The sequence below is a fragment of the Zingiber officinale genome, chromosome 3B (genome assembly GCF_018446385.1).
Source record: "Zingiber officinale cultivar Zhangliang chromosome 3B, Zo_v1.1, whole genome shotgun sequence".
Taxonomy (NCBI): Eukaryota; Viridiplantae; Streptophyta; class Magnoliopsida; order Zingiberales; family Zingiberaceae; genus Zingiber; species Zingiber officinale.
Genome location: NC_055991.1, coordinates 22,485,950 through 22,508,375, shown reverse-complemented (window position 1 = coordinate 22,508,375; position 22,426 = coordinate 22,485,950). Strand labels below are relative to the sequence as shown.

Below are 22,426 nucleotides of genomic sequence, written 5' to 3'. Positions count from 1 at the left end.
GGTAGGGCTTCTTCTATGGTTTTGGGTTCGATTTTTGAAATCAGGGCTATTTGGCTCTGGTTTCTATAAGATGACCTAGTTTTGACTCCTAAAGTTGGGTCACCCAAAATTTGGTCAGATGGATGATTTGTGCTTGTTCTTGTTGGTCGTATACCATTTGAGTTAGTGATTTGTTCTTCAGATTCGATAGGTTCAGGTTCGATTTCAACATCTTCTTTGTTTCTTGGGTTAATGTCAACATTTTGATCTATATTAGGTAGATTATTTTCTTCATCAAATATTACATTAGTTGTTTCTTCAACTTTTAGGGTATTTTGATTATAGACTCTATAGGCCCTACTGGTTGTAGAGTACCCTAAAAAAATTCCTTGGTTTGATTTGGGTGTAAATTTTCCTAAGTAGTCTTTAGTGTTTAAAATGTGAACTTTACATCCAAATACTTTTAAATAGTTTAAGTTGGGAATTTTATTATAATATATCTCATATGGGGTTTTATTATGAAGTTTGTTAATTAGAATTCGATTTTGAATATAGTTTGCCGTATTTATTGCTTCAGCCCAAAATTGATGGTTTAGATTATATTCGTTTAGCATGGTTCTAGCGGCTTCTTGTAGGGTTCTATTTTTTCGTTCCACTAGACCGTTCTGTTGAGGGGTTCTAGGGCATGAGTATTCATGTTTATACCCATTGATTTTACAGAATTGGGTGAATTTATGATTTTCAAATTCCCCTCCATGATCACTTCTTATTCTTTTAATTTTAGTGTCTTTTTAATTTTCTGTTAATTTGCAAAAATTACTAAATACTTCAAAGGTTTCATCTTTTATTTTTAGAAATTTTACCCAGGTGAACCTGGAGAAGTCATCAATTATAACTAAGCAATACTGGTTCTTGCTTAGTGACTTGGCTCCATGTGAATCAAATAAGTCAAGGTGAAGGAGCTCAAGTAAACAAGTAGTTCTAACTAGATTGGTTGACTTGTGGGTTGACTTGGTTTGTTTTCCTTGTTGACAAGCATTACATATTGAGTTTTCAATAACTTTTAATTTGGGCAACCCTCTAACTAGTCTATTTTGACTCATTTTTGAAATGAGTCTAGTGTGAGTGCGACCCAATCTCCTGTGCCACAACTCAGTTTTCTCTTGTTGTGTTAGAAAACACTTTATTGAGGGTGTTGGTAGATAAATGGTGTAGACATTATCTTTCCTAGTGCCCTAAAGTATGATTTTTGGATTATCAATATGTTTGACTATACATTCGGACTTGGTGAAATTAACTGAGTAACCAGTATCGCATAATTGGCTTATACTTAATAAATTAAAATTTAAATTTTTAACTAATAAAACTTTTTGAATAATAAAATCGGAGTTAAGTTCGATATTACCTTTTCTAACTACCTTAAGTTTACCGTCGTTGCCGAATGCAACCGACCCTAGGTTCTTTAGTTTGAGTTTAGTAAATTTTAACCTATCTCCAGTCATATGTCTGGAGCATCCACTGTCCAATATCCATTGATCTAATTCCTACACATAAAGTAGTTGAATTAGATTTTTTCTCTTTGATCAAAAGACAGTTTAATTGAGGTAAACTCACTAATTTTCAATCTCACCCAATCTAGGTTAATTATGAGTTAATCCTATGGGGGATTGTTAGACGGTTTGAATAATTAAGACATTAATATTAAAGGTTTTAAGTTAATTAAGTTTTGAAGGATATTTTAATTTTAAAAAAAAATTAAGTTAATTAAAAATTTGAAAAATATTTTAAGTTAATTGAATTTCGAAAAAATATTTTAAGTTAATTGAATTTTGAAAGTTAATTGAATTTTAAAAGTTAATTAAATTTTGAAAAAAAATTTAATTTAATTGAATTTTAAAAGTTAATTGAATTTTGAAAAATATTTTAAGTTAATTGAATTTTAAAAGTTATTAATTGAATTTAATTACTAATTTACTTTGAAATTGAATTAATTTTAATTATGAATTTGAATTAGTTATGAGTTTGAATTAATTTTTAATTCCTTAGTCATATCACCCGATCTAAATTTTTAATCAGGGAATCCTATAATTTTTATGAGATGAATTAGATTCAAATTTAGGGTTTTGGTTTAACTTTGTGTTAGATTCAGGTTTAACTTTGGGTTCAACAAATAGACATTCTTTGGATAAACTTCTGCGCTATGGTGAGTCACAAGGACATCATTAAAGTAACCATGCCTTCGAGGTTTTCTAACTAGTCCTACCCATTGAACTTAATACAAAACCTTGGTCTAACTAGTTAGGATCCATAGAGGGTAGCTTCGGTTAGTTTCACTTAGCCAAACGCACCAGGTCAAAGCCATATCTTCCTAGACATGCGATGACTAAGCTTCCCCAACGTACTATCATCGAATACTTCACCAGTACCATGGGTCAAGTTAAACCTTGCCCATTTTACTCTAATCTTAATTACCCTGCCGGGTAGTCTACTCTTGGTTACCCTTATCGGGTGAATTAAGTCAGGAGGTACCAGCTATTGTGGAGCCTTCCTTTGGATTTTAATTTGAATTTGATTTAAATTGGATCTTAGTTTAATTTGATTTAATTTGAATTTTAATTTAATTTGAATTTTAATCTTATTTAATTTGAATTTTAATTCAATTTTATTTTTATTGTTTTTCTTCTAGCTCCCCCTAGATCATAGCCTCGATATAGTCTATCAAGGTAATGTATTTGATCCTTAGGGACCTAATATTGACCAAGTCCAACTTGATTAATCAGGTTGGACTTGGGTACCCATGCTTGGACTGATTTATTATTTTGTCTATTTATAATTGACAAATATGATTTATATTTCTTTTTTAGTTTGAATCCTAGTCCAGTTCTATTGTAGATTGCCCTTTGTGTCCCAAGAATCAGATCAAGGTTCTTGAAACCCAAAGAGAATCGTTCTAATGTTTTCTCCAGATCCTTGACCTGAGTTTTCAGGCTGGAATTCTCTTCCTCAAGTTTTTGGACTTGAGTCGAGTTTCCAGTCTGAACTAGTTCTTCTTCTGACTCTGGTTCGGTTCTGCGCTTTATCTTTGATTCACGCATTCTCCCTGTTCCTGCAACCAAAGCCAACCCTTTCTCGGTCGGGCGTGCATTAATATGTTCATGAAGTTCGAATTCTGCAAAAAATTCATCTAATTTAATGGTAGATAGGTCCCTAGAAACCTTGTAGGCATCTACCATGGATGCCCACAAGGTGTTTCTCGGAAAGGCGTTTAAGGAGTACCTTATGATGTCCTGGTTAACTACCTTCTGTCCAATTGCATGAAGACCGTTGAGCAGATCTTGAATCCGGGCGTGGAGTTGGGCAGCTGTCTCACCTTCCTGCAGTTTGATATTAAATAATTTATTGAAGATTAGGTCTCTTTTACTTACTTTCGTGTCGGACGTTCCTTCGTGAAGCTCAATGAGCTTCTCCCACAGCTCCTTGGCAGTGTTGAAGGGGCCAACCCGGTTAAGTTCTTCTATTGATAGGCCACACTGGAGGGTGCAGATCGCCTTGGCATTAGCTTCCACCTTCTTAATCAGAGATGCATCCCAGTCCTCGTATGGTAGTGGCTTGCCGGCGCTATCAGTTGGTAGTTGGAGTCCGGTTTTGACGATTATCCAGACTTCAAAATGAGTCTGGAGATATGCCTCCATCCGACCCTTCCAGTACCCGAAGTCGTCTCCGGTGAATAGCGGGGGGTGAGCTGTACTGTAGCCTTCTTGAAGGGTCATTTTAGATCAACTATGAAGAAAATAAACAACAATAAAATTCCAAGACTTGGTCCTCGATTAGTAGTGTGGGAAGAAAAAATAGAACACGAACTCAGGTGGTGTTGCACTAACCTCGAGCAAGAAATCTAATTACGAAAAATAAATTGGAAAATGGTAAGAGTACCGATTCCAATCGACTCCTAAAACCAAAAAAAAATGCCACGAAAGATGCTTGATTGGTGGTTGCACCAGATCAAAGCTACCCCGCTCTAATACCAATTATTGGATCGAAAGCGCTAGAGGGGGGTGAATAGCGCTTGTGGCTTTCACAATCGATTTCGGAATCGTAAAAGTAAATGCAGCTGAAAAGAAATAACACAAGCACAGAAGACATGAGAAGTTACTTCGTTCGGAGCCTATCTCGACTCCTACTCGAAGGCCCGCAGTCGTTGACCGCTTTCGGTGGGCAACAACTATATAGCGCAAATCTTTACAAGTAGATGAGTACAAGTATGAGCTTAAAAAGAAAGATTATACCGACAAAATACAATATATTAAGAGTGGTCACTGATTGTCGGAGCAGGGCGTTGTTGAAGCATATGGAGCAGCACACTAGAGCACAAGAGATCTTCTGTTCGAGAGTTGTGTCTAAGCTGCACCTCGAGGCCTCCTTTTATAGCTCTACAAAGTCTGATCCAGATCCCCAAGCTTCGGGATCAAGTTTGACCCGACGCGGATCGGTCGACCGATCCAAAGGTTCGGTCGACCGATCAGGCGATCCCTCCTATCTGATTCGCCCGATCTTCTCACTCCGCTTCGATCTGGTCAAACTCCATCCGAGGTTCGGTCGACCGATAAAAGGTCAGATCGACCGATAAGCTCTTCTGACTCAGCCCAGTCAGCCTGATCCAGTCGACACCCAACCTAGGTTCGGTCGACCGATCCCCTGGTCGAGCCCGGTCCAACCTCTAGAGATCTGATCTGCTGGCTTGGAGGTTCGGTCGACCGATCCCAAGGTTCGGTCGACCAATCTCGGTCACTTCTAACTCTGCACAAAAATGTTAGTCTCCTGTAACACAGAGTTAGAACATAATAGATAATATATAAGCAAATAAACTAACAGCCTTCGGACTGTCCGGGTCTAACTTTGGGTTTCCGACCGGAAATCCTAGGTTGACCTGACGCCTACAGTTCCCTCTACGGGGAGCACATCCTCACCTACTCCACTCAGGAGATTTACCTGTTGCCAGTGCGATCCTCCAGATCGACTGGACTTTTGCTTGGCGCTCGTTGCCTCCGGACTTTCTGCTGGACGCCCGCTTCCCGACCCGTCCAGTCTTCCACCTGGTTCGCGACACCAGGACTTTCTACCTAGGGTTACTACCCCCTAGGACTTTTGCCTGAAGCACTCGACCTGCCAAGACTTTCCGCATAGGGTTACCACTCCCTATGACCTAGGGTTACCACCCCCTAGGGTTTTTTCCTTGCCTAACCGCAGCTAGGACTTTCCTGAGACACTCAATCATACACATTAGATAATAATTAAACTTAACTTTGAATCCCTTTGCCATTATCAAAACTTAAGTTCGATCGTCGGATGCTTCCCGCACCAACACCTAATACTCTTGGTTCATCATATGAACCTAATCTCCATCTAATTGTCCTTTGTGTGTGACCCTATAGGTTCTTGTAACGTTAGCAATGCTCCTAAACCCATTTAGAAGCATAAGTAATGAGCGGTATCTAGCAACACATCATTACTACACAAGTTACAAGAATGTTGAGATCCAACATCACCTTTGTGATTACTAATTGTGACTCTCACAATATGTGACAATGTCCTTCTATCCTTAACATCTAGATTGATCAATTGAGGCATAGACCGTATCATCCTCTAATCAATCTATGTCTTGAACTCCAAGTAGACTCACTCTAAACAAATGAGCTCAATATCTCATATTGACTCATTTGGGCATGATCATGCACTTAGTGGTCTCACTCTATCAAGAATCATGATGTCACTCTCGTCATATAGGAGGGATAGATCCCATCTACATCACTCACATCCCTCCGCATAATTTGTTACATACCTAATAATCGCCTTTATAGTCCACCCAGTTATGGGTAACATTTGACGAAGTTAAAGTATGCAACTCCTTATGTAGAGAATCATGGTGACTTCAGGTCCAAGGACTGATAGTCATACTAATTGTCACATGAGAAAGTTGTTGGAACCCCAAGGTTATTTTGGTGTGATCAACATGTTAAGTTAGGTCCTGTGTGTTTCTAACCTTGTGTCTAAGTATGCAGGAGCTTAGGAACACAGGTAGTCGAGCGGAAGACGCAGCTAGCGAGAAGGACGGCAGTCCGAGGGACGAGGTGCTGCGGAAGAGTACACCGGCGGACGAGAAGGAAGCGCGCGGTGGTTCCGAGGGACGAAAGCCGGAGCGGAAGATTGCTCGGAGAGCAAGAGACGCAGCTAGCGAGAAGGTCGACGACCGAGGAACGAAGACTGCGGATGAGTACGCTGGCGGACGAGAAGGAAACACGCGGCAATTCCGAGGGACGAGAAGCCGGAGGGAAGCCCGCTTGAGAAGACCGGAAGTTGGGTTCGGGTGAGCCCTTTTCCGGATGGCAGAGATCACCCAAGTGAGCGGATCCGGAGGAGAAGAACCGGACCGAGGCGAGACTGAACCAGAGAAGAGGTCCCGGACGAAAAAGTCAACGGCTATTGACTTTGGGCTCCGGGGTGTCCGGAATAGTCTGGGGCGCCCGGACCCAGTATTTTCACCAGATCGAGTCAAAACTCGATCTGAACGTTGGGGGATAAAATTTATCCCCCCCAGGGCGCCCGGAACCCTTCCAGGCACCCCGACCAAGGCTATAAATATAGCCTTGGTCCAGAAGCTTTTCATCAATTCAGAACTCACGCTTTTCTTTCAAACACTTGTACGCTTTCTGTAGTTAGCTTCTATTGTGCGCTTCAACTTTGTAAGAGGCTTCTCCGCCTGAAGGAGAAATTCTAGTGCGATCATCTTTCTTGGATTAACAACCTCCCCGGTTGTAACCAAGTCAAAACCTGGTGCCTCATTTTCTGTTCTGATCTTAGTTTATTGCTTTGATTATTTTACAAGTGTCAGTTTAAGAGTTCGAGAAGGGTTGGTTTGTGTTTTGATTTCTACAGGGCTATTCAACCCCCCCCTTCTAGCCGGCCTAACGGTCCTACAAGTGGTATCAGAGCCGAGACGCTTCAGGAGGACTAACCGCCGAACGAAGCAATGCGATGGCCGGACCAAGCATCCACCCGCCGAAATATGAAGGGGACTTTGCTACCTGGAAAAAACTGATGCAGGTATTTCTTACTACAGATATTGAATTATTTTTAACAATGAAATTTGGCTTTGAAGCTCCAGAGGACAAGGAAATAGATAAATGGACAAAAAAGGAGCAGGCCGACTTCGTGGCAAACGGCAGAGCAGAGTACAATCTGCTAAGTGTCCTTCCACCTCAAGAAGTCAACAGGATCGGTAAATATAACTCCGCAAAGGAACTTTGAGAAGTTCCTCGAGCTGCATGAAGGTACGTCCGAAGCCAAGCTCGCTAGACGAGATCTGCTTCGCAATCAGCTCACCAGCCTGCGACTTGGGGAAGACGAGACAGTCGTACATCTGCACTCCAGAATAAAAGAAATCATCACCGGACTCACGAATCTCGGAGAAGAGGTAAGTAACCGAGATTCGCTCAGGTACGCTTTAAATTCCTTCCCTAGAAATTCAAAATGGGCATCACTAGTAGATGCATTTTACATTTCTAAAGATTTAGAAAAGACTTCATTAGAAGAATTCTTTTCAACATTTGAAGTGCATGAGTCAAGATGTGCAGGAATGAAGGAGCCTAAAAACAACGTCGCCCTCAAAGCCTCGAGAGACGAACCAGAATCTGAATCCTCTCTCGACGACGAGGAAATGGTAATGATGGTAAGAAGATTCAAGAAACTTTGTAAATCCAGATCTACTAACCATCCGCAGGGAAAGAAGAGAAGAACGATCCGCTGCTACCACTGCGACGAAGAAGGGCACGTCAAGGACAACTGCCCCAAGCTGAAGAACAAGGACAAGGAGAAGGGTAAGAAGCCTATCCAAAAGCGAAAGGCCCTAAAGGCGACGTGGGACGATACATCGTCCGAATCGGAAGTCGAAGCTTTCTCCGGACTCGCACTGATGGTGACTCATCAAGACGATGACTGCGATTCAAGCTCTTCCGAAATGAGCATCGAGAGCATCGATGAAGGGGGAGACACGTCAGAAGGAAGCAGCAGCTCAGGGGGAGAAACGGACAACGAGATCGACAAGGTAAGTCAGGTACGATCTCTTCCTCCCGATAAAATGTTTAAATTCGTTAAACTTTTAACAAAATATTGTTGCAAGTTAGAAAGTGAAAATAAAAATTTAAAAGTAATTCTAGCTAAATCTTGTCCCTTAGAAGAATTAGATAAATTAAAACTAGCAAATGAACAATTGAAACTTGAAAATGATGATTTGAAAATTCAAGTAGATAACTTGAAAAACTATGCATGTTCATCTAAAACTAATTTTAGAAGATTTAATAATTTAAATTGGTACTTTAAATATCACCCGGGACAAATTAAAAATATTTCAAGAAAATATGTCCCTAAAATTTTTTTGGTTAATCCAGTAGGTTGGAACCTATATTGGGTTCCGAAGTCATGCTTAAATTAATTTTAAAATTAAAATTCGCGCTTTAAGTGAGAAAATTAAACAAAGAATTTCTTTATGAGGTTTTGTCAAGGAAGTGGTTGTTGCTCCAATAACCAAGAAGGCCTAGTGCCTCGCCACGACCTGGAAGCCAAAATATTGAAATAAATGTTTAATTAACTTACTAATAAAGCATTAATACAAGAATTAATTAGTGCTTTAAAAAGGTTATTCAAAACATTTTATTTCAATTTAGAAATTTACTTAGAATTTTTTTTGACTTAGTCATTTGTTTTTTAAAAAAAAAATGTGCTTAAAAATTCTCAAAAATCATTCCTTCTTAAGTTAAAAGATTTTCTGAAATTATAAATTTATGCTCAAATTACTTAGAAATTTTTTTTTCCTAAGTCAAAAACTTAGAAATTTTTTTTAAGTTAGAAATATTTTTCAAAATAATTCTTGCAAAAACTTAAAATTATTTTTATGAATTTATTTTAAATATTTTTTCAAATTTAATAAATCTTTAATCCTTAGATTGTTTTTCTTGGAACCCCATTTTTTGTGATCAAAGGGGGAGAAAGGAAAGTATAAGTCTAGGGGGAGGTAGATAGATTTAATTTTTTTTTCTATCTTTTTGTACTTAAATTGCAAATTAAGTTAAGTTACTTAATTTTATTTAAAGTCTATTTTACCCTATCTTAACTTGGGTTGATCACACCAAAAAGGGGGAGATTGTTGGAACCCCAAGGTTGTTTTGGTGTGATCAACATGTTAAGTTAGGTCCTGTGTGTTTCTAACCTTGTGTCTAAGTATGCAGGAGCTTAGGAACACAAGTAGTCGAGCGGAAGACGCAGCTAGCGAGAAGGACGGCAGTCCGAGGGACGAGGTGCTGCGGAAGAGTACACCGGCGGACGAGAAGGAAGCGCGCGGTGGTTCCGAGGGACGAAAGCCGGAGCGGAAGATTGCTCGGAGAGCAAGAGACACAGCTAGCGAGAAGGTCGACGACCGAGGAACGAAGACTGCGGATGAGTACGCTGGCGGACGAGAAGGAAACACGCGGCAATTCCGAGGGACGAGAAGCCGGAGGGAAGCCCGCTCGAGAAGACCGGAAGTTGGGTTCGGGTGAGCCCTTTTCCGGATGGCAGAGATCACCCAAGTGAGCGGATCCGGAGGAGAAGAACCGGATCGAGGCGGGACTGAACCAGAGAAGAGGTCCCGGACGAAAAAGTCAACGGCTGTTGACTTTGGGCTCCGGGGCGCCCGGAACAGTCCGGGGCGCCCGGAACCCAGTATTTTCACCAGATCGAGTCAAAACTCGATCTGAACGTTGGGGGATAAAATTTATCCCCCCCAGGGTGCCCGGAACCCTTCCAGGCACCCCGACCAAGGCTATAAATATAGCCTTGGTCCAGAAGCTTTTCATCAATTCAGAACTCACGCTTTTCTTTCAAACACTTGTACACTTTCTGTAGTTAGCTTCTATTGTGCGCTTCAACTTTGTAAGAGGCTTCTCCGCCTGAAGGAGAAATTCTAGTGCGATCATCTTTCTTGGATTAACAACCTCCCCGGTTGTAACCAAGTCAAAACCTGGTGCCTCGTTTTCTGTTCTGATCTTAGTTTATTGCTTTGATTATTTTACAAGTGTCAGTTTAAGAGTTCGAGAAGGGTTGGTTTGTGTTTTTATTTCTGCAGGGCTATTCAACCCCCCCTTCTAGCCGGCCCAACGGTCCTACAAAAGTATATGACACTCATATAACGATCCATGATACTTTCTCATGGCGGGTCATTCAGTATACATTCTCCAATGCATGCCCATGTGTCAACTTGATATCTCTATATCTATGACTTGTGAGATCAAGTCATCGAGTTGACCTACATGCTAGTCTCATCACATTAACATTGTCCCTGAATGTTAATACTTGACTAGGAATGATTAAGAGTAGTGTTCTCTATATCATCTCACTATCAATTCAACCAATTGATTGATATAGATAAAAACCTTCTACTCAAGGACGCTATTATACTTAGTTATTTGGCACCAATACAAGTAAGTATAATAACTATAAAGAAATGTCTTTATTAATATATAGGAATATGATACATCGAGTCCATACAACAATCATCATATGATTAGCTCTAGGGCTCTAACTAACAATCTCCCACTAGCACTAGTGTCAATCAGTGTAGGCTCTAAGGCCCAATGACCTAGTGTGACCATCATGCTTTCTCTGTACCAAAGCCTTGGTCAAGGGATCAGCGACGTTAGCCTCTGTGGGTACTCTGCAAATCTTCACATCTCCTCTATCGATGATCTCTCGAATGAGATGGAAGCATCGTAGTATGTGTTTGGTCTGCTGATGTGAGCAAGGTTCCTTAGCTTGTGCAATTGCTCCATTGTTGTCACAATAGAGCTCTATAGGATCGACTATGCTAGGAACCACCCCAAGCTCAGTAATGAACTTGTGGATCTAAACTGCCTCCTTTGCTGCTTCTGATGCAGCAATATACTTGGCCTCTATTGTAGAATCAGCAACTGTGTCATGCTTTGAACTCTTCCAGCTCACAGCACCACCATTCAAGCAAAACACGAACCCAGATTATGATCTATAATCATCTTGGTCAGTTTGGAAGCTGACATCACTGTAACCCTTTACAGCTAGCTTGCTCTCGCCTCCAAATATCAAGAAATATTCTTTAGTCCTTCTCAAATACTTAAGAATATTCTTGACCGCTATCCAGTGACGTTCACTTCAATCTGACTGGTATCTGCTCGTCATGCTCAAAGCATATGAAACATCAGGATGAGTACATAGCATGGCGTACATGATAGATTCTATGGCTGAAACATAAGGGATCTTATCCACGCGGTCTCTCTCCTCTCTAGAAGAGGGACTTTGAGTCTTCGAAAGATTCACACCATGTGACATCGACAGAAATCCTTTCTTGGAATTCTGCATGGTAAACCGTAGTAATACCTTGTCAATATATGTACTTTAACTTAGGCCAAGCAATCTCTTAGATCTATCTCTATAAATCTTCACTACAACAAAATCGCTCATAGACATCAGTGGAACAACAACGGTTTTAGGCTAAAACCGATGTCTTTGAGTATTTTACATCGGTTTTTCTAAAAATCGGTGTCTATGAGCGCAGATTTTAGCTCATAGACATCGGTTTTTTAGGCGATGTCTATGAGCGCCCTTTTTTTCGTTAATAGACATCGATTTTAACATCAGTTTTTAAAATCCGATGTTAATGAACCCAAATAAAATATTTTAATTTTCCCCACAAGCCAAAATCTACCTAAGTGTTTTCCCTCCAAACCTAAATCTTTATCCCGCCCCTTCCTCCGCACGACCATCTCTCTCGCGATAACCTAAACCGAAACCTAAACCTCCGACCATCCGACCATCCGACCATCTCTCTCAGCCTAAACCTAAACCTCCGACCATCTCTCTCAGCCTAAACCTAAACCTCCAACCATCTCTCTCAGCCTCATCTCCCTCTTCCCCTTCTTGAATCTCTTCCCCTTCTTAATCGTCTGATTGCTAAAGGTTGAGGATGGGGTTTGGGGTTAACCTCTCTATATAGCGCCGAAGCCTTTTCTTTTCCCCCGACTTTCTCCCGAGTGCTGCCAAGTACGAGGCCGCCGGCGAGCTCGAACACGTCAAGGGCATCATCAAGTGGGGCACCGACTACCTCCTCAAGACCTTCAACTCCTCTGCCGACACCATTGACAGCATCGTCGCACAGGTAATTAAATCCTTAAAATTATCTCCGTCGCTCTAAATTCAGATCTAGATTTGATGCTCGAGTAAAAAATTAACAGGTCGGCGAAGGAGACACGTCGAAGGGGCCAGATGCTAACGACCACTACTGCAGGATGAGGCCGGAGGACATCGACTACACTCGGCCGGTGTACGAGTGCCACAGCTGCTCCGACCTCGCCAGCAAAATGGCGGCGTCGTTGGCTGCTGCTTCGATCGTGTTTAAGGACAGCAAGACCTACTCCGACAAGCTCGTCCATGGCGCCAAGACTCTGTTCCAGTACGGAAGGCTATAGAGGGGCAGATACAGCCCTGGAGGCACTGATCCCGCCATCTTCTACAACTCCACCGGTTACTGGGATGAGTTTCTGTGGGGCGGCTCATGGCTCTACTTTGCAACTGGAAATTCCTCCTACCTCCAGCTCGCCACTGCTCCAGCCCTGGCCAAGCATGCCGGTGCCTTCTGGGGAGGACCGGATTATGGAGTCTTCAGCTGGGACAACAAGCTCACTGGATCTCAGGTTCTTCTCAGCAGACTCAGACTGTTCTTGAGTCCTGGTTATCCCTACGAAGAAATTCTGAGCACATTCCACAACCAGACGGGCAACATTATGTGCTCATACTTGCCATTTTTCAAGTCATTTAATCGAACCAAAGGTTTGATGGCCCTAAATCTAAGTGTCCCGCTAGATCTTGTTGTTCAAAATCTGATCATATATATCTGAAACTGAAACCATGCAGGTGGCTTGATCCAACTAAACCATGGACATGTTTTGAGAGAGGAGAAAATGGCATCGTCTGCTAATAGTTTGTGCAGGGCAGAACTGGAGAGTAGGGGGTTGAAATGGCGGTCAATGAGGACTTTTGTCGATGACATGTTTTGATGGAGCAAGGAGGGCTTGCTAGGTTTGTCGCTGTGGAGATATTCCATACCTATGTAAGAATCAAACAAATTAGGATTCCTCAAGGCAAAGTGCAAATGTAGGTAAATGACAAGATGAAATTCCATCTTAAATGATCAATGTTTGTTGCTGTTGTTGTTACAGTAGTATATTCATTATGATAGCTATCTGAGAAGGAAAATAAATAGTCATATAGGTCAAGTAGAATACCTTTAGCAATGCCTTTGATGATACAAACTCTTACAGACCAATCAAGGACCTTGTGAATCTCATCGCATTTGACATCTAGATATTCCAACAAACTCCCATTTGCAACAAAATCATAAATGAGGAAACACTCTCCTCTTGCTCTTGAATAACAAAAGCCCCTTAATCCAACTAGGTTCTCATGCCTTAGCAATGTCAATGCCTTCAAACCCATGAGAAACTCAGCTTCCTCTGACTTGCAACTAGTCTTGTTGATCCTCTTCACTGCAACCTCCGTTCCATCGCGTAGTATCCCCTTGTATGTTGCCGCAAAGCTGCTTTTCTTGCTAAGTAAATTCACCTCCGAAAAGTACTGAGTAGCACATTCTATCTCCTCCAAGTTAAACCTATAGATCTGAGGAGCCTCTTGAGATGACCCGATACTGCTCCTCTCATCGGTCATTGGATCCCAGCGGTTGGAGTACTCAAGGCTAATGAGTGGAGAAGCAGTTTGATATGAGCACTTAGCAGTTGGATCAGTGCTATTGAGGCCAACAGCTTATTTTCTGCATAAACCTTTAACATAGTGTTGTAGTAGGTTTCTAAATTAAAACTGTCTATAATTTCTAAATTACTTATAAAGCTATATCCTTTTATGTCGACTTATAATTTATTTTATTAAGATTTTTGAACTTACGCATCACCTTCAGATTTAAGTTAGTTACTTTATTTTCATTGTCTTTGAAGGACTACTGTTATTATATATTTTCCTAATTTCTTGTCATGGTTATTCCTTATCCTCTATCCTTTATGTACTTTCTTTTGCTTTAGATGCTAGAACAAAAAGCAAACTAATGTAACCCAGTGTGTTGATGTAGTTGCTTCAAAAATAAAGCATGGTTAAAGATCCCCAGTAGATGATGCAGTGCTCATTCCTTGCATAAACAAATCCAAACACCAAGCAAGGTATATACAAAAAATACAATGAAGGTCATCTGTAGACACGTTGGAAGGTTTCATACCAAAACATTGTAGTCGTCACCAAAACCTCCAAGGGTCCTTAAATGGGGGAACATAATTTTCCGTAGGAGGGAGGAGACGAAAAGATTCTACCGTCTTTTGAAGTACAGGGCCCAACTGCAGAAAAAACCCAACCGTTCAGAATGTTACGGATTTGAAAGAATTTTAGTTCTGAAACTGGAATCATATGATCCTGAAATCAGGGAGATAATAACAAGTTGTTTTTTTCCTTGTTAATAACTTCATTTTAATAATTTTTCCCAAGTCATGCTTTGCTTTACAACCTAACCATCCACAAGCATTGTCAAGCCTTGGCAACATATATATACATGGATTGGTAAGCTTTAGAAATGTTTGATGACAACTGTGCGGATAGTTTATTTTTGTTCCTTAATGAAACTTCTCTTCATGCAGTAATATGATGAGTGTTGTTGCATCATTCTATAAGGCAATTTTAGCAGTTACAATAGGGATATCTGTGCCCTTCAACAACTTGGCTATTATATACAAGCAACAGGTAGAGTACTATATCTGCCTTTTTCATTGCTAGTTTGAGAGTTACTGCATATTGCCTCATTTAATAGAAGAAAGTCATATAATTTGTCTATCATCTTCTTTGTTGTCTTTGCCCCTAGTTGGAAATTGATAGTTCTCTTGTATTACAATAGGGAAATTATGCAGAAGCGATAGCCTGTAAATTTGATTGGATTATAGTTTTATATTGATTGGATTATAGTTTTAAATTTGATGGAATGCTTGCCTTTATGCACAGAGACTATGCTTTTATCCCTATAAAGATTCATTTGTGTGCTCTTAACAGATCTATTCCTACAACGGTGTTATCTAGGATTAGCATTTATTTTGTTAAATGTGATTTATGCACCTATAATTATTCTGGTGAAGTTAGCATTCTATTAAACTAGATTATGACCTTTGCAGAGAACTTATTGGTAACCAAGGACTTTGTGAAGATAGCAAATTTTGGCCTTGCTCGTGAAGTTCATTCGAAGCCACCATTCACAGAATAGGTTTCAACACACTGGTAAGCATGTTTATGACAAGCACTTGTGATCTTATATTTTTTATTTGATACATGTACACATTTGTTTTAGTTATTTGACATAGGGTGGATTTATGTGTTTTTACAGTTTACAAATCTCAAGTACTCCAGAGTTGAAATTGATGAAGTGCGGTTCGAGTGGGTTGAATGCATGCTAGATTACATTTGAAGTGCGGTTCTACCTTGATGTGTTAAAAGAATGTTCTACCTTGATTTTGATATTTATTAGCTAGCTTTTGATGTAAAAAGAATGTTTGGGTATTTTATGGATATTGTTGTAAGAAGATTATTTATATAATTTGTGAATATTTGTGTATTTTATGGATATTATTGAATGAAGAATATTTGTACAATTTGTGAATATTTGTGTATTTTTTTTTTGTTATTGTCGGTTTTAAAATCAAATCTGTGCTGTTAAAAAAAATACATATTACATCGGTTTTCCACCGATGTAAAACCGGTGTTATAAAGTAATATTACATCGGTCATTTACCGCTGCCAAAACTGGTGTTATTAACATACAATATTACATCGTTTTACACCGTGTATGAAACGGTGTCGTTAAGTGATACTACACCGGTTAATAACCGATTCGAAAACCGGTGTCGTTAAGTGATACTACACCGGTTTTAACCCGATGTCTAAAATGGCAGACTTTTAACATCGGCTTCATAGACATCGGTCGAAAATCAAATAGACACCGGTGGAAAACCGATGTCTATGAGCGATTTTGTTGTAGTGCTTTATGCCTAGAATACAACCTTCTTCACCTAAGTCCTTCATTGAGAAACAATTCCCTAGCCAAGTCTTTATAGACTGCAGCAAAGGGATGTCATTCCCAATGAGTAGTATGTCATCCACATACATTACAAGGAAGACAACTGTGATCCCAACAACCTTCTTGTAGACACAGGGTTCATCTTCATTCTTGATGAAACCAAACTATTTGATCGCATCATCGAATCGAAGATTCCAGCTCCGAGAAGCTTGCTTTAGTCCATAAATGGACTTATGCAGCTTGCATGCTCTACCAGTATGCAATGGATCTACAAAACACTCAGGTTGTGTCATGTACACATCCTCGAGCAAGTTTCCATTCAGAAACGTGGTTTTGGCATCCATCTGCCAGATCTCATAATCGTGGTATGTTGCAATAGCAAGCATGATCCGAATGGACTTAAACATCACTACTGGAGAAAAGGTTTCCTCATAGTCAATACCATGAATTTGCTTGAAACCTTTAGCTACCAAGCAACCCTTATAGGTAATATATCCATCCATGTCAGTCTTTCTCTTAAAGACCCACTTACACCCAATGGGTTTGACGCCTTCAGGTGGATCAACCAAAGTCCATACTTGGTTGGTGTATATGGATTCCATCTCGGATCTCATGGCCTCTAGCCATGACTCAGAATCTAGTCTCATCACAGCTTCCTGATAGGAGGTAGGCTCATTCTCAACGAGCATAATATCGTCATGGTCAGGCAAGAGAAATGAGTATCTCTCAGGCTGACGACGTATCTTGTCAGATCTGTGAAGAGGTAGGTCTACTTGAACTGGTTGTTGTTCCTCAACTCCTTATGGAACAATCTCATCATCCACAATATTTTGTGGTTCCAGTTCAACTTCCATCAAGGCTTCAGTGCTATGGTTCATATCTTGAACTTCTTCAAGATTGAACGTACTCCCACTAGTTTTTCTAGAAACAAAGTCCCTTTCTAGAAATACCCCAGTCTTAGCCACAAAAACTTTGTGTTGACTGGGAATGTAGAAGTAATATCCCTTCGTTTCCTTGGGATATCCTATAAAATAACACTTCTCGGATTTGGGTCCCAGTTTGTCTGAGACTTGATGTCGAACGTAAGCCTCACAACCCCAAATCCTCACAAAAGACACTTGGGCATCTCTCCCAGTCCATATCCTATATGGTGTCTTTATCACAACCTTGGATGGAACACGGTTAAGTGTGAAGGCTACTGTGTCTAGAGCATATCCCCAAAAGGATATAGGAAGATCTGTGTAACTCATTATAGACCAAACCATATCTAATGGGGTACGGTTCCTCCTTTCGGATACACCATTCCACTGTGGTGTTCCAGGAGGAGTGAGTTGGGACAAAATCCCACACTCAGCTAGATAGTCACGAGACTCATGGCTAAGGTATTCACCACTTTGATCTGATCGAAGTATTTTAATACACTTGCCTAGCTGGTTTTGTACTTCATTCTTGAATTCTTTGAACTTTTCAAAGAATTGTGATTTATGTGTCATGAGATACACATAACTATATCTACTGAAGTCATCAGTAAATGTAATAAAGCACTTATAACCACCTCTGGCAGCGACATTAAAAGGGCCACATACATCACTATGTATAAGTCCTAACAAGTCAGTCGCTCTTTCGCTGTGTCCACTAAAAGGAGTCTTGGTCATCTTACCCAGTAGGCATGACTCACATTTCTCATATGATTCAAAATCAAATGAGTTCAGCAAACCATCTTTATGGAGCTGGGATAATCGATTCTCATTTATATGACCTAAGCGACAATGCAGAGATAGGTTTGGTTCATTTCATTTGACTTGAACCTTTTGGTACTTATGTTATAGATGGGGTTCTCTAAGTCTAGAATGTAGAGTCCGTTTATCAGAGGTGCACTACAATAGAACATATCGTTTAAATAAACGGAACAATATTTATTCTTTATTATAAACGAAAAGCCTTTCTTGTCTAAAAAAGAAACTGAAATGATGTTTTTGGTGAGAGCAGGCACATAACAACATTCATCTAATTCTAGTACAAGCCCAGAGGGCAGAGATAGATAGTAAGTTCCTACAGTAACATCAGCAACCCGTGCTCCATTGCCTACTCGTAGGTCCACCTCGCCCTTCGTCAATGCCCTGCTATTTCTCAGCGCCTGTACATTAGTACAAATGTGAGAAGCACATCCAGTATCTAATACCCACGATGAAGAAATAGAGAGATTGACTTCTATAACTTGTATACCTGAAGTAGAAATCTTATTTCTCTTCTTCTTAAGATCTTCCAGGTATCCTTTGCAGTTCCTCTTCCAGTGTCCGGTCTGACCGCAGTGAAAGCAAGTAGTATCCTTGGAAACCCCTCCTTTAGGTTTCATTACCTTGCCTTTGCCCTTGGCTTGCCCTTGATATAGTTGACGAAGATGTTCAACCATATCATAAGCAGTCATCAACTCGTGTTGCTTCTGAAGCTTAGAGTTCATGGTTGCAAGCATGAGGCATGACACATCTAATGCATCATCATGATGCTTCTTATAAGCATCTCGGTCTGCTCGCGTGGCAGTGGTAGGAGGTGTCTCCGGAATGGGTTGTTCCAGGACGTACAGTTTTCTTTCTGGTGTGAGAACGATTCTTAGATTCCTGTACTAGTCTAGGAAATTAGCTCCATTGAGCTTGTTCTTGTCAAGGACAGAACGCAGGGAGAAGGTGTTCGTGTTTGTCGACATGGCAATCTGCAACATAAATAATGCAGAAAGTAAATATCATATTCCATTTATCATTTAATTAGGCCTTTAACTAAATGATGCTACCACTGAATTATAGAGCCTTTGTAGAATCAAGTTATGGATGTGGTTAAACCACACTACTAGATTCTTACCAATTAGCTATAATCCTTGCGGGACAAGATCCACATCATACTACACCTTGAGTTAGCTTTGGCTAAATCGCCCAAGACTTAGTATGATCAGTAGATAACGAATTATCAATTACATCTCTATGCAACTCTTGTTTATAGGATCAAAAATCTCATTTATATTAAAACTTGAGTTAGCTTTGGCTAAATCACCCAAGATTTAGTATAAATGTGATTTTTATCATATCGTCCAACCGTTGGAAAAATGCTTATAGTTTTACCTGTTAGGATGTATACTAAAAGTCTAGCTTTTGGTATAAACATTTATCTAGAAATAAGAATCACATTGGTCAAATGTCTACATTTATGATAAATATAGCTGTTCAATTAATTTATATTGTAGATAACATGGTGTGTGGTGTCACACACAGAGGATCATGTTATCAGTACCTTATAAATTATAAACAGTAGCTCACGACCAAAATGGAAAGGAACAAATCATTGGAAGGTCGTAGTGTAATTAGGTATTAGTTTATCTTAACTATATAATTACACTAGTACACTTAGAGTGTATTGAGTAGGACCATTAGAGATCATTTCTTTTATACTGACTTTATAAAGGAACAAAGACCTCAGTTATTATGGAAGTGTGTGCTCTTAATCCTAATATAATAACAAGCACATATATTTGATATTTATTTTCTTTAATTTATCAATGGGTGAGATTTAGTTCGATAAATCAATAAGCCCAATAAGTTGGAAAATGATATCGCTTATAGTGTGTGTTGTTGATTATAGAAGGAAACTGTGTCCTAGTAATCTAAGTTGAGAATGCCCCCAAGAGGAGCTCATAAGGATTGTCATGTTAAACCCTGCAGGTGGACTTAGTCCGACATGACGATAAGGTTGAGTGGTACTACTCTTGGAGCTAGATATTAATTAAGTGAGTTGTCAGTAACTTACTTAATTAGTGGACATTTGTTATCTTAAACACAGGGAGACTAACACACTCATAATAAGAAGGAGCCCAAAATGTAATTTGGGATTGGTGCGGTAGTTCAATAATAGTTCTCTAGTAGAATGAATTATTATTGATAAAATTAAGTTGTGTGTTCAGGGCGAACACGGGATGCTTAATTTTATCGGGAGACCAAAACCAATTCTTCCTCTCGGTCCCTATCGTAGCCTCTTGTATATAGAGATTTATACTCACCACATACCCACCTTCTTACCCATCCAATGGGGTCGGCCAAGCTAGCTTGGAACCCAAGCTAGGGCCGGCCAAGACTAAGTGGATGAGCCAAGTTGGTGGCCGGCCAAAGCTTGGGTCTCAAGCTTAGGTGGCCGGCCACTAGAATATTAAAAGGGTTTTTTATTAAAATTATTTCTTATGTGGATATCAAGGTTTTAAAAAGAGAGTTTAAAAATTAAAATTTTCCTTTTATAGCTTTCTACAAAAGATTAAGAGAAGAGATTAATCTTTTTCCTTATTTGTAGATTAAAAGGATGGTTTTAATTTTTGGTAAAAACTTTCCTTATTTGTAAATCATCTACATGTTTAAAAGAGAGTTTAAAATTTGAAATCTTTCCTTATTTGTTAATTAAAAGGTGGATTTTAAATTTTAAGAAAACTTTCCTTTTTAACCATGTTCATGATTTAAAAGAGAGTTTAAAAATTAAATATTCTCTTTTATAAGTTTCTACAAAAGATTAAGAAAAGATTTGATATCTTTCCTTATTTGTAGATTAAAAGAGATTTTAATTTTTAGAGATAACTTTCTTTTTATCCACATGTTTAAAAGAAAGATTTTAATTTATTAAATTTCCTTTTTATAAACCAATCATGAAGGGATAACCAAATATTTTTGTGATTCTTAGGATTTAGAATGTTTGTCAATCCCCTAGTTGTTATACTATAGAAAAGACTTAGTAGTCCCAATTGTAATGATTGGAAATAGGACTTGGACATTAAGGTAGACTGTCTTCTTAGAACTAAGAACAATATAGGTGTTTTTAATTCATTAGTTGAAACATGTTTAGTGGTGTTATTTACCAGAATCTGGAGTGTAGATACAGATGCCATTAATCATGTCCGCAATTCATTGCAGGGTTCCAGGAAACCTGACAACTAAATGAAGATAAATCACCGTTCACATGAGCATTGCTGTAAAAGTAGCAGCTGTTGCAGTGGGAGATGTTTATCCTTTGATAGGAATAAAACATGGATTTTAAGAAATTACTTTTAAGTACCAAGTTTAGAAAGAAATTTATTTCAGTTTCTAAAGAATAAATATTGTGTCTATTTTGATAACAAAGTTGTTATCGAGAAAATAGGAAAAATATCTATTCTAGTACGTTGGTTGACAATTTATAAATCCAATAACTCCCACGATGCAAGAAATGGAAATTAGTAACACATCTTCTAATTTTAAGAGAAAGCAACTTTCGGAAATGAACCATTTATATCTTTGGCATCTAAGGCTAGGTTATATTAACTTGAGTAGGATTCATTGGTAGCTGATGAACTTTTGGGTTCATTAGTAGAGGAAATTTTTCCAACCTGCGAGTCTTACTTGGAAGGAAAAATAACCAAGAAGCTTTTAAGTCTAAGGGGTACGGAGCCAAAGATATGTTGGAATTGGTTCATTCTGATTTGTGTGATCCTATGACTATCCAGACAAGAGGTAGTATCGAATATTTCGTCTATTTTATAGACAACTATTCAAGATACAAATACATTTACTTAATGTGCCGCAAGACTAAGTGCTTTGATTAGTTCAAAGAGTACAAGGCTGATGCGGAGAAACGTTAAAGTAAAAGTATCAAGTCACTATGGTAAGATCGTAGTGGCAAGTACCTCTTGGGACAATTTAGGAGTTACTTAACAAAAGTAGGGATTCAATCCCAACTAACTGCACCTGGTACACCCCAACTGAATGGTGTAGTAGAAAGAAGGTATATGACTCTTATAGAAATAATTAGATTGATGATGAGTTATTCAGAAAATTACCAAGTTCGTTTTAAGGATATACTCTGAAAAAGAAAGTGAATATAGTACCTTCCAAAGTCAGAACTCTACTCATATAGAATTGCTGAATAGGCGTAAGCCTATTTTGAAGCATATTCGGATTCGGGTAATCCAGCACATATGCTGAAGAGAGACAATGATAAGTTGGATAGTAATTCACTTGTTTGTGGGTTATCCTAGAGAAACGAAAGTAGGTTTATAGTCTTAAAAATCAAAAGGTCATTATTAGCATCAATGACCGATTTTTAGAAAAGGATTATGTAATAAATCACGTGCCCATAAGTAAATTTGTTCTTAAGGAAATAATAAAGGATATGTCTAATCTAGTACCAACTGTACAAGATGAAATATCACAAGAAACTACAACACGTATCATAAATGATACACAATTACAGACAGTGTCTCATCGT

General features: G+C 39.2%; 2 protein-coding genes across 2 annotated transcripts; one reads left to right on the top strand and one right to left on the bottom strand.

The window, feature by feature from the left end:
- The first annotated feature begins 3,899 nt into the window (after nucleotides 1–3,899).
- Nucleotides 3,900–12,805, top strand: LOC122054750 (endoglucanase 10-like). The gene is made up of 3 exons (XM_042616188.1): nucleotides 3,900–3,908; nucleotides 12,035–12,196; nucleotides 12,273–12,805. The coding sequence occupies exons 1-3, from the start codon at nucleotides 3,900–3,902 to the stop codon at nucleotides 12,504–12,506; spliced, it is 405 nt and encodes a 134-aa protein (XP_042472122.1). The 3' UTR covers nucleotides 12,507–12,805.
- Nucleotides 12,591–13,839, bottom strand: LOC122054749 (probable serine/threonine-protein kinase At1g01540). Its single transcript, XM_042616187.1, has 3 exons — nucleotides 13,323–13,839; nucleotides 12,945–13,143; nucleotides 12,591–12,765 (listed from the first exon to the last, which is right to left on the bottom strand). Exons 1-3 carry the CDS (start codon nucleotides 13,759–13,761, stop codon nucleotides 12,591–12,593), a joined length of 813 nt encoding a protein of 270 aa, XP_042472121.1. The 5' UTR covers nucleotides 13,762–13,839.
- Nucleotides 13,840–22,426: the final 8,587 nt, after the last annotated feature.

Excerpts from the sequence above, each read along its gene's own strand:
- LOC122054750 (XM_042616188.1), top strand. Across the intron at positions 12,197-12,272 it reads TTGACAGCATCGTCGCACAG|GTCGGCGAAGGAGACACGTC; the intron begins GTAATTAAATCC and ends AAAAATTAACAG.
- LOC122054749 (XM_042616187.1), bottom strand. The coding sequence starts at position 13,761 with ATGACCGATGAGAGGAGCAGTATCGGGTCATCTCAAGAGGCTCCTCAG. Across the intron at positions 13,144-13,322 it reads CATCAAAGGCATTGCTAAAG|GTATGGAATATCTCCACAGC; the intron begins GTATTCTACTTG and ends ATTCTTACATAG. Across the intron at positions 12,766-12,944 it reads TGGATCAAGCCACCTGCATG|GACTCAAGAACAGTCTGAGT; the intron begins GTTTCAGTTTCA and ends AGGGATAACCAG.